We start from the raw sequence: 12,392 nt of genomic DNA on the forward strand, positions 1-12,392 counted from the left end.
GTGCTCGCACTAGGGCTGCAACAGTTGCTTTGATAATCAATGAATTTAAAGATTATTACAACGATTAATAGAATTGCCTATTATTTCACAGATCAATCAGTAGGCTTTGATAGATTATTCACCATTTGCAATTCATTACAATATTGAGTCATACATATTCTATACATATTCATATACATATAGAGCTGCTTTATAGCAGAAAAACAAGTTGTAATTCTGACACTGACACTGTTTTTCTTTTTCATGTTAAATACTGCAGAGCTGCTTGCTTTAAAGCAATCCATTGTATAAAGCACTATATAGATAAACGTGACGTGACTTTACTTTAGTGCCGACTGTAGAGCTGTGCAAACATATCCACATCACTAAGATCAGATGCTTTCTAAACTGCTGTTTTCTCACTGCTGTCATGTTTGTTGTGTGTTTATTTTGTCAAAGAGAGGAAAGCGCGCAGCATATATTTGCATATTCATCTAAATGTCACTCTCAGCAGCACAGGTGCATTTTTTATTGTCGAAGTTGTCGATAATGCCATCTAATGGTTTCAGCCCTACATCGTACGTAGCTAAACTATGAAACGATAATCACCCGGCAGGTGATACAATGGGCAAATTAATCCCAAAGATTTACACTCAAGGACTTCGTTGTCACTAAAGCCCAAAGCATACTTATGCAGCATATGCCTTTCACATAGCCTTCCAAAGTATCGTCTTTATCCAGTGTCTGTGCTATTTCTCTCCAGAAGACAGAAACAATACGAAATGTATCACTTACATGTATCTTTATATTCTTTTAAACAAGAGTTTTGTGAATATCTGAACCCCCTGACACAAATGTGGTTGTCTATTGCTGTTTCATTCTCCACTAGTTTGTTGCTAGGTTGTTCCTTTATCATCCGTTTCTGTTTTGACTGCAAAACAACACTTAGCATCAGTGCTACCACCATGTGGAACAACCAATCAATGCAAAACAAAATCAATGTGCATACACAGAAAGCACGGGTAGAAAAATCAGTCGTTGCTTCGTGGAAGCATTCATTAGACAGTGGCCGGCTAGCAGTCTTTGTTATGATTCTCTTTCTCCAGCAACTCTCCAGTTATTTACAGCCATTGGGATTACACACAATGTTCTCATTAATATTTTATTAGTTCACTTATAGTCACAGCTGAGGAGGAGGAATACACTGGAACCAAGAGGACACTGGCAGAAATGGCTGTTTATTACCAGTCACTGAGGAGGCATAACTAGTTAATGACTTAAGCAAGAAACATAAATGATAAATGAGCCCATCTCATGAGGACGTCTGAAGGTGGTCTTATTTCATAGGCTTATGCAATCACTATCAAAAAACACAAGAAACAAAATTCAAAGCGAGAATAAAAATACCACTGCAACACAACCATGAATTACTGTTGTAAGAATGAGCAGGTTTACAAAGTCTGTGTTGATTGTTTTTTTCTCTAAATGAAATGGCTTTCAGACCACTTACGGTAAGCAGATGTGCTGTTTTGCATGGGATAGTCCTGTATTTTCCAGGAAACACAGGACATCTGGCTACCCTAAAAGCTGCATGGCCTAAAGCTTTTTGTAGAGCCAGATAAATGAGGTTTATCTGACTCTTGCTCTATGCAAATCTGTGACACCCTTAAATATCTAAACCATTTACCCTTTGTAAGACCCACTCCACTCTCTGTTTTTCAACTGATTTATTTGTTCAAATGTTTAAATCCATAATTTTTTACAGCACAAAACATATCCATAAACTCATTTAAAAATCTGTCAGGGTCACAGTTGAAGAATTGCAGACTTGAGTTGGTCTTGGGGTCAGAATATTTCCAAAACTACCATCAGACGCCACCTACATAACCACAAATTGTTTGGGAGGGTTACTAAGAAAAAAGCTTTTGCTATCATCAAATAACAAACTCACGTGCCTGCTGTTTGCCAAACACTACTGGAGCTTTTAGTAGAGCTGGTTTCTGTAGTGAAATGAGACCAAAACAGTGAAATGCGTCAAAAACTAGGGATGGATTTGGCACTGACAGAAGTTCTGGCTGATAAAATGTAGCTCATCTCTCCTGGCAAGTGTACTGATGGATGTCGGGCATATTTTTCATTCAAAGGCCCCTAGACCGCTCGTTAGGAGAAACAATATCATAAACTACTAGTTCATGTTAAATCAACAGCTGACTGACTCTGAAAGCCTAAACTGGTTGTGGTTGAATCTTTTAGCAGAACAAATATTCAACCACACCTTTAAATCACTCAGATCACAAAAACTCGAAATAAACACAAAATGGTCCACTGACTAGAGAATCAAGTTTTCGCCAAGCTCATCCCAGTCCGTCAACTCAAATACCACAGAAACAAAGGGTGGCAATATTAGTGTGTGATTGTTTGCTTGAGTTACACAGGAACAGAAAGAAATGTAACTCCCCCCACTGGCTGAAGTGCAGTTAATATGTGCTGTAGGTACTGAATACACACATGCACTGCATGAACATAAAACTGATGGCTAAGAAAGCACCTGACAAAGCATGACAGATGCAACGCCTGAAACAAACATGAAAACACTCACCAATATCTCATACTGCGACAAAACAATTTTTCAAAAATATAAATTTCTGTCAGGACCACTATCGTCAAAGATGATTGACAATTAGCATACAGTTTGGATTGGCAGTATGGTTCTGTTCTGGGCAAGAACTCCCTGCGTATCCATGCAGCCTAGCATGGATGAGAGCAGGGAGAGCAGCGATAACCCCCACCCCCCCAGGCTAAACAGAACAGAACAACATAAATGTATTGCAGATATCGTTAAAGTTCAATAACGTTATGCACACATTTTAGAATTAGCCTGATTCAAAGGAGAATCAGAAGGCTGAATCCTGACTGACAGAGGAGGAGCTGGGGATGGAGGAGGGTAATTAGCTATTGAACAAAGCGAAAACTGATGATAATACGGAGGGACCTTATATATGAATGCTTAGATAGGTGTCTTATTCCCATAGGTTGATGGGGATCAGCTGAGAGTCAGCTGATGCGAGCATGACTAGCGTGACTGTCAGAACTAACGCTACGCTAGATTTTGTGTTGCATGAAAACCTGAGGGTTATTTAATAACAACTGAATTTTGTATTCTTTGTCATATTAAGTTAAGGGGTACTTCTTTGTTAAAGTTATTCAAATTAAATGTATAACTACACTACATGGTCATGAAGAGTTTGTTTTCTCAATTTGTTTTTATAGCACAAGTCATTCACTGACCATCTTTAAAACTAGTTCAATCATGACAACTCTCAGAAGATTTTAACATGGTGATGGATATGACAATGTTAATGTATTTGGTCTTGGCGGAACAGATCTGCTACGCTACTGCTGAATTACTGCTGCTGTAGATTATTGCTGCTGCTGCAAGCAAGTACAGGAACTGGCTACTGCCAATGCATTCAGCGATACAGTGCTGTGAGTATTTAAGACATACTGCTGCTGCACAAATAGCATATAAAATAACCCATAGCAGCTCTATACAGGTGGAGCTGGGGAAGGTGGAGGGTTTCAGAGAAACTCTGAAAGTGCACTGCAGGAATCTCTAGTGAATGCTAGCCAGCCACATAAATGCAAGGCAGTAAGCTCACTGGCTGCATATGCAGCATGAACCAATCAGCTTGTGCCAAGTCGTTTAACTCTCCGAATATCATCGGTTATGTTAACAACCCCATCGCCTGCAACATCTAGAGTTTCATGACTGAACTATATATTTGTCCTCAATCTGTGCATCGCATCAGAAATTTGGTCACAGGTCTGTTCTGATTGCAGACAGCAGTGGAAAAACAATGCTAAAAGCACATAATAAAAGGCAACTAACCATATAGTAATGCATTGGCAGGATAGGAAAATACATTTTTGAAAATTTAAAAGGGACAAAATAATTCCCATACCTTTTTGGCATTTTTGTTTACCATATCTTTTTGGCATTTTTGTTTACTTTTGTATGATAAACAATGTTGCTTCTTTATTGTGTCAGCACTCAGTGTCAAATATGTGTGCATGAAACTTTACTCCACATTCACAGCATCAGCATGACAGGACTCACTTGGCAAGCTTCATTTCAATCTGCTGGCGGATCTCCTGGCGTTCCTGATCACTGCGCACAGGGAAGATGTTCCTGTCCTCCAGCTCCTGTTTACTGGGTCTGTTACACAGCTTCACTGCCAGAAGCTCTTTTCTTATTCGTCGTGGAAGTGTACCTGCACAGACCCAAACATATGTTCATATGATCATTTATGAGGGTAAAATGGACCAACAAGGGCCAGGCATGTTCATATATACTGTATATTCAATATGCTGTGTATATATACGTATATATATATATATATATATATATATATGCACTGCAGGAATCTCTAGTGAATGCTAGCCAGCCACATAAATGCAAGGCAGTAAGCTCACTGGCTGCATATGCAGCATGAACCAATCAGCTTGTGCCAAGTCGTTTAACTCTCCGAATATCATCGGTTATGTTAACAACCCCATCGCCTGCAACATCTAGAGTTTCATGACTGAACTATATATTTGTCCTCAATCTGTGCATCGCATCAGAAATTTGGTCACAGGTCTGTTCTGATTGCAGACAGCAGTGGAAAAACAATGCTAAAAGCACATAATAAAAGGCAACTAACCATATAGTAATGCATTGGCAGGATAGGAAAATACATTTTTGAAAATTTAAAAGGGACAAAATAATTCCCATACCTTTTTGGCATTTTTGTTTACCATATCTTTTTGGCATTTTTGTTTACTTTTGTATGATAAACAATGTTGCTTCTTTATTGTGTCAGCACTCAGTGTCAAATATGTGTGCATGAAACTTTACTCCACATTCACAGCATCAGCATGACAGGACTCACTTGGCAAGCTTCATTTCAATCTGCTGGCGGATCTCCTGGCGTTCCTGATCACTGCGCACAGGGAAGATGTTCCTGTCCTCAAGCTCCTGTTTACTGGGTCTGTTACACAGCTTCACTGCCAGAAGCTCTTTTCTTATTCGTCGTGGAAGTGTACCTGCACAGACCCAAATGCACGTACACATGGTCATTAATGATGGTGAAATGGACCAACAAGGTTTACTATAGGCACGTTCATGACCCAGAGGCATGAACAGGTTTCATAACGTCCATTCTATATGATTTGATGTATATGAGTCTGACTGTCAGCCTTCGTGAGAATTTAGTAGCATTTCCCCTATGACCAATAATTTTGCTCCAAATACAGTTTTTTCAAAAGTACTTGTTCATCAAGGAGACAACGATGTCAGTGAAGAGCTGGAGATGAAATATAAGGTGTGTGAAGTAAACAAAGAGAAATCAGATATCACTTGTGAATAGAATATTTTTGTGATTTCCCTTATCAAATATTTACAAAAGTCTCAAGTTCGCTGTTTGTCTCGCTCTCTGGCCCACATGTAATGACAGCAGACTGCATTAGAAGTAGGGCACCAGATGTTGCTGACAAATGAAGTGTAGAAGCAGAAAAGCCTCTTCATTTCTGGCACGAGGAGTATTCTGAATAGAATAAAATGCCCAAGAACTTCTACATTGTTAACAGGTACTCAGAGACCAATTTACCAAAAAAAAAAAACATTTGGATTTTTTAAAGAAAATAGTGCTTTTTTGTTTAAATGTCACTGACACTGAACCTGGGTGGTTGCCAGGATGTTACCACAGAGTGAAAATATAAACAATTATATTAATTAAAAATACATAAAAATGTAAATAAATAAATAAACAAAAGCAGTAAAATGTAAAATATGATAATATAATATTTTAAAAGATAAAATATTAACTAAATTAAAATATACTCAAATATATTAATAAATATTATAATATAATATAAATAATGCTCAAATAACACCGATCCCAAATCTCAGTTCAAATCTAAGTGTAAGCAATAATGATAGTCTGTAATTTTTAGAATTTACATTTTTATTTTATTAACAGACACTTTGCAAATATTGTTAACTAGCTAATCTAAAATGTGATTCTTATTTAACACCGATGCCCACAGAAACCGACCAGAGATGACGGACTCGTTCCAGCTGTCTTGGTCGCTGTAGAATTCATCCAGACGCATGTTCTCCTTGTTCTCTTCGGCCTCTTTTTTGTTCTCCACCTCTGCGCTCGGCTCAGTGCTGGCGGTGCGGGACTGCCGTCCGTCCGAGCGCCGTCTGGGGGAACTACGGATCTCCTTACCATGGAAACTATGCATAAAAATAAAAAGAATGTTGAAAACTGGATGATAATGCATCTGAACTCCCTGACTGTGCTTGGTTTCCAATCCTGTCTCTCCTGAGGGCTAAATACAGTTAAACGTACCATGTTTATACTTGAAAAGTCACACTATAGGAATAGTTCACCAATAAATGTGATGTGTGAGAACCCAACCGGTTAGTAGTCAATCATGTCAAACTTGGTGTGATGTGTTTTTATAATGGCCATCATTAAATGACCACATGCATAAATTACAGTGAAAAAAAATCTCATGGAAGATTTTCAGTGCGTAATGACACATACTGTACATTACTGTACGGGGTCAGAAAGTTTTGTTGTCGTTGTTGAAGAACATTAATACTTTTATTCAGCAAAGATGCATTAAATCGATCAAAAGTGACAGTGAAGACATTCGTAATGTTACAAAGGATTTTTAGTTTAAATAAATGCTGTTCTTTTGAACTTTCTATTCATCTGTGAATCCTGAAAAAAATTATGTGTGTCACCGTTTCCACAAAAATATTGAGCAGCACAACTGTTTTCAACATGGATAATAATCAGAAATGTTTCTTCAAATCTGCATATTATACTGATTTCTGAAGATCATGTGACACTGAAGACTGGAGTAATGATGCTGAAAATACAGCTTTTCAGATATTCACATAGAAAGCAGCTGTTTTAAGTTGTAATAATATTTCTGTATTTTTGGATCAAATAAATGCATTTTACAATCTTTGAACGGTAGTGTAACTATCGTGTGACTGCACAATTCAAACAAACTACTTTTATATGGTCCTTTTAGTAAATGATGACAGAATTTGGATAAATTATGCCTGAGAGACCGTCCCACTTGAGCGTCTCACCTGCCCTGCCGATGTTTGGTGGCCAGTGCACGGTGCAGCTCCTCGATGATGCAGCTAGGGGGCAGCTGAGGGTGCATCAGACCTAAGTGAGGGGAGCCGGTGGGGGTGGAAAACCTGCCCCTCAGGGCGTCTTTGGGCAGGGCGAAGTTCCTGGGCAGCGTAGCTGGAGCGGAACGGCTCTGATTAGAGTGGGGACCTAATGGACAAGAACAAAAAAAAATAAAAAATAACAATGATCGTACTCCTGTGACTAATTTAGTTTCATTCTTTAAAACAAGCATTCCTCTGGGCATAGAAAACTATTATATAGCCTATGCTTTTGATATGCATTATGCATTATTTATGCATTGACTGTACTCTCAATGATACTGACTGTCCAGACTGCCCAGTCGAGAAAGCAGCTTCACAGGAAGGTTGGCTGGAGGAGTGTGGACTTCTCTGAGTGGTGGCTCCTCTTTTCTCTCCTCAGGGGCCTCAGCGGGCCCCACACTGGCCCCTCTGCTCGAGGCATCTACACGGGGCTTCTCCTCATCTTCACTTTGCTCAAGTTCCCCTTCTGTTTCTGTCATCTCTGCGGCATCTCGCTCTGAGAAGAGATGGGGCCAGAAAAGAGTGTTCTGTAATCTCTGCCGCCACCTAGTGCTAATTCAGCGCTGCTCATTCGCTCAAGACTACTGTACAGATGTGTCCATTTTCATCATCTGAATGAGTCATCACTTCTTACAAAATCATATAAAAAGACAAAGTGAAAATGTGCATAGCTTGCATAAAAAAATCAATTCTACATATATTAATACACTGTAAAAAAAATAATTTTTCAAATATGTAAAATGAAAAAAATAAAGATTATTTATGCATGTCTTGAAAATATTGTTACAGTCTTTAGTTCATGTGTTATTGCCATTTATTTGTAATTGTTTGTGAAATTTACTAGCAGTGAAAACTGTTAATACACATCATGTGCATCCCTTCCTAAAACAGAATATTCAACAAAAAAGAAAGAAAGAAAGAAAGAAATCAGATGGAAACTGTTTTTATCCATGAGCTTGCAGTGAATTTTTTGCACTGAAAAAAATTGGTGTATGATTTACTTTGAAACAATTTTCACTCTGAAATTGCTAATAAATTTAACTAACTTCACAAAGAAACAGCAAGTGGCACATTGAATTAAAGTTGACATTTTGAAGTAGAAAGACTGAAACAGTTTTCTTGTAAAACATACTCCAATAATCTTTATTTACAACATGGTCAAGGTCAAGTTCTCCCACCGGAGCATTCAATTACAACAGCATTATTGTTGAAACATAGCAACAGTAACATTACAATGACTTTAACTATTAACTATTATGAGTACAAGGACAAAGATTGTTCCCATTTGACTAATGGAAAACCTAATTTCAGGAATGTGTGTTCATAAAGTTAATAGTGTCAATTATCATTTTGCAGAAGGCCATGTGTGCACAGATCCTGACCTGAGGACAGATTGTCCTCATCAGACCCGAGATCGTCTGTGTTGCTGGCCAGCGGCGCCATGGGCTCGTCCTCTCGCTCCTCTCCGTCGGACTCGTCCAGCATGGGGCTTCCTGGCTCGTCTGTATTCCTGCCACACACAAGGCCAGACTCTGCAAGCATGGGAAAAACGCAGCAATCTCAACGGCTATCATCACATTCTCATAATATCCTCATCACTCTGCTGGTGGTCAAACAGGACAAGGTGATCGTGCTACCGTTACGCGTGTATGCTGCAGGTGAACAGCCGCTAATAGCGGGGAGCATTTGGCACTGCTGAAAGAGTGATGTGGCAGTTTCTCACCCATGCCAGCCTCTGCCAGGTCCTTCCTGACAAGATCGTCACGATTCTGCCTGGTGGGCACTTTCCTCTCCAGCCCTGCAGATGCCATCAGATAAAGTTAAATACAGATCTCGCTGAACACAAACACTAACACTACAGTCCTTCAGTCTCCACAATCAAGTGTTGTGCGAAAGATACTAATAATCATTTATGGAAGTTAGGGCTGTCAAAATTCATTCTTAAGTGCATGAGATAAATTAAAAATGTTTAATAATTATAATTTATTTTGAGCAAAATGATTTACTTTGATATAAAGTAACAACTAAAGACCGATGTCACAGACATTTTTATAATACATTATAAATTTTTCTAGTTATGTAAAGCTCTAAAACATTTTATTGTGTAGAAACTGCTATTTGTGATTAAATGATAATAATAATAATAATAATAATAATATATTTTTTAAACCCTGTAATCACAATTGACAAGAAAAGTCACTATTCATTGGTAATAAAACATGTCATTGTACAGCGTCCCGCACATGACATGGAAGAAAAAATAAATAAATTGCGCGCACGATTTACTATTTAGTTCCCTCGATTTGCTAAATCGTGCACACAATTACTATTTCGTTCTCTCGATTTACTATTTCGTTCCCTCGATTTATAAATTGTGCGCAAAATTTACTAATTCCTTCTCTCGATTTATAAATCGTGTGCACGATTTAGCAAATCGAGGGAACGAAATAGTAATCGTGTGCACGATTTAGCAAATCGAGGGAACGAAATAGTAATCGTGTGCACGATTTAGCAAATCGAGGGAACTAAATAGTAATCGTGTGTACGATTTAGCAAATCGAGGGAACAAAATAGTAATCGTGTGCACGATTTAGCAACTCGAGGGAACGAAATAGTAATCGTGTGCACAATTTAGCAAATCGAGGGAATGAAATACTAATCGTGCACAATTTAGCAAATCGAGGGAATGAAATACTAATCGTGCACAATTTAGCAAATCGAGGGAATGAAATACTAATCGTGCACAATTTAGCAAATCGAGGGAATGAAATACTAATCGTGCACAATTTAGCAAATCGAGGGAATGAAATACTAATCGTGCACAATTTAGCAAATCGAGGGAATGAAATACTAATCGTGCACAATTTAGCAAATCGAGGGAATGAAATACTAATCGTGCACAATTTAGCAAATCGAGGGAACGAAATAGTAATCGTGTGCACGATTTAGCAAATCAAGGGAATGAAATAGTAATCATTGGCACAATTTAGCAAATCGAGGGAATGAAATACTAATCGTTTGCACAATTTAGCAAATCGAGGGAATGAAATACTAATCGTGCACAATTTAGCAAATCGAGGGAATGAAATACTAATCGTGCACAATTTAGCAAATCGAGGGAATGAAATACTAATCGTGCACAATTTAGCAAATCGAGGGAATGAAATACTAATCGTGCACAATTTAGCAAATCGAGGGAATGAAATACTAATCGTGCACAATTTAGCAAATCGAGGGAATGAAATACTAATCGTGCACAATTTAGCAAATCGAGGGAATGAAATACTAATCGTGCACAATTTAGCAAATCGAGGGAATGAAATACTAATCGTGCACAATTTAGCAAATCGAGGGAATGAAATACTAATCGTGCACAATTTAGCAAATCGAGGGAATGAAATACTAATCGTGCACAATTTAGCAAATCGAGGGAATGAAATACTAATCGTGCACAATTTAGCAAATCGAGGGAATGAAATACTAATCGTGCACAATTTAGCAAATCGAGGGAATGAAATACTAATCGTGCACAATTTAGCAAATCGAGGGAATGAAATACTAATCGTGCACAATTTAGCAAATCGAGGGAATGAAATACTAATCGTGCACAATTTAGCAAATCGAGGGAATGAAATACTAATCGTGCACAATTTAGCAAATCGAGGGAACGAAATAGCAATCATGTGCACAATTTAACAAATCGAGGGAACGAAGTAGTAATCATGTGCCCAATTTAGCAAATCGAGGTAACAAAATAGTAACCGTTTGTACGATTTAGCAAATCTAGGGAACGAAATACTAATCGTGTGCACGATTTAGCAAATCGAGGGAACAAAATAGTAATCGTGTGCACAATTTAACAAATCGAGGGAACGAAGTAGTAATCATGTGCCCAATTCATTTTTCTTTTTCCTCCACTTCCAGGGTTTGAAGATGCGTCCCAGGCTGGCCAGTTTACTGTTGCGGCGGATAGGGGGAGTTCGGACCCCTGACACAAGACAACCAGAGTGAAGTGCTCTGTGCTGATCCATTACATCTACAACAAAAACACAGACAAGCAAAAGCATTCTCAGAGAAGGCTACTACTAAACCTAAAGCCTAACTGTCCACTCCTGATATTAATATCCAGTTACATCCAGTCCGATTTCAGATTCTGAAAGCTCAGAACCCTTAATGTTGCGATGTGCATGACATGTATTCCAAACAAAACTTCAGTGCATACGCAGTTGCCGCCTTTAGAGCCTGTGAAAGCCACTGCGCTGATGACAAATCCTGGTACACATGTCAGAAGAACTTATTTTTAGTAATAATTAGTAAATATTCAGTCTCTTCCACTATCCAGTTCAAAAGATGTGAGATGAAAACAAACGTTTGCACTTTCGTAAGACGTACACTGCATGTAAACAATCTGATTTGAGCGTTTATACGCTTCATTTTGTATCCTATTGACTGGATTATTTCAGGTCTACACCACCTTTTCCAATCCATTCAAAACTGAATTTATGGTAACACTTTAGATCAGGGAACACATATTCACTATTAACTTAGAGTTTTCCCTGAACAAACTCCTAATTTGATGCTTATTAATAGTTAGCAAGGCAAGTTTAGATGTGGGGTGGATTAAGGGATCTAAAATACGATCATGTAGAATAAGGTATTAATATGTGCTGATAAACAGCCAATATGCTAGTAATATGCATGCTAATAATGAAATAAAGTGTTACCAAATTCATTCGTTGAGGTGTTTGCGTGAAGGCTTTTCCATTCTATTGATCCATTTGGGTGAATGTGAACATAGCTACTGACAGCATTTTGGATCCCGTTTACACCAGTATTTAGTGTTTCCCACTTGACATCAGACCACCTGAGACGGATGTTAATAACAGCTGCAAAAGGGGCCAGTAAGAGTTAATGATATTCTGTGGGGAGTGAATGGTGTCAACAAGGCCTGTGTCGAATCTCAGGACACATGGGTGAGCATTTGCTGTGCCAACACGATTTGTTTACCAATGTGGAACAGCATATGGGTCATCTCCCTTAAGGCAAAACATTAGTTTTAATTCAAAATCTAAAGAAACACATGAAAAACTGACCAGAAATGGATCTGTTAGTCTGAAATCTGAAAGTTCTATTGCTATTTACTCAACCTCATGTCATTTGAAACCTGAAT

General features: G+C 38.3%; 1 protein-coding gene across 1 annotated transcript; it reads right to left on the bottom strand.

Annotated features, from left to right (window-relative positions):
• Positions 1-4,841: 4,841 nt before the first annotated feature.
• On the bottom strand, positions 4,842-9,033 carry LOC107550320 (phosphatase and actin regulator 3-like). Its single transcript, XM_016231592.1, has 6 exons — positions 8,946-9,033; positions 8,605-8,754; positions 7,506-7,718; positions 7,133-7,328; positions 6,075-6,259; positions 4,842-5,064 (listed from the first exon to the last, which is right to left on the bottom strand). Exons 1-6 carry the CDS (start codon positions 9,031-9,033, stop codon positions 4,907-4,909), a joined length of 990 nt encoding a protein of 329 aa, XP_016087078.1. The 3' UTR covers positions 4,842-4,906.
• Between the last annotated feature and the right edge of the window lie 3,359 nt (positions 9,034-12,392).

This window comes from Sinocyclocheilus grahami, unplaced genomic scaffold (genome assembly GCF_001515645.1).
Source record: "Sinocyclocheilus grahami isolate Dianchi unplaced genomic scaffold, SAMN03320097.WGS_v1.1 scaffold396.1, whole genome shotgun sequence".
NCBI classification, from domain to species: Eukaryota; Metazoa; Chordata; class Actinopteri; order Cypriniformes; family Cyprinidae; genus Sinocyclocheilus; species Sinocyclocheilus grahami.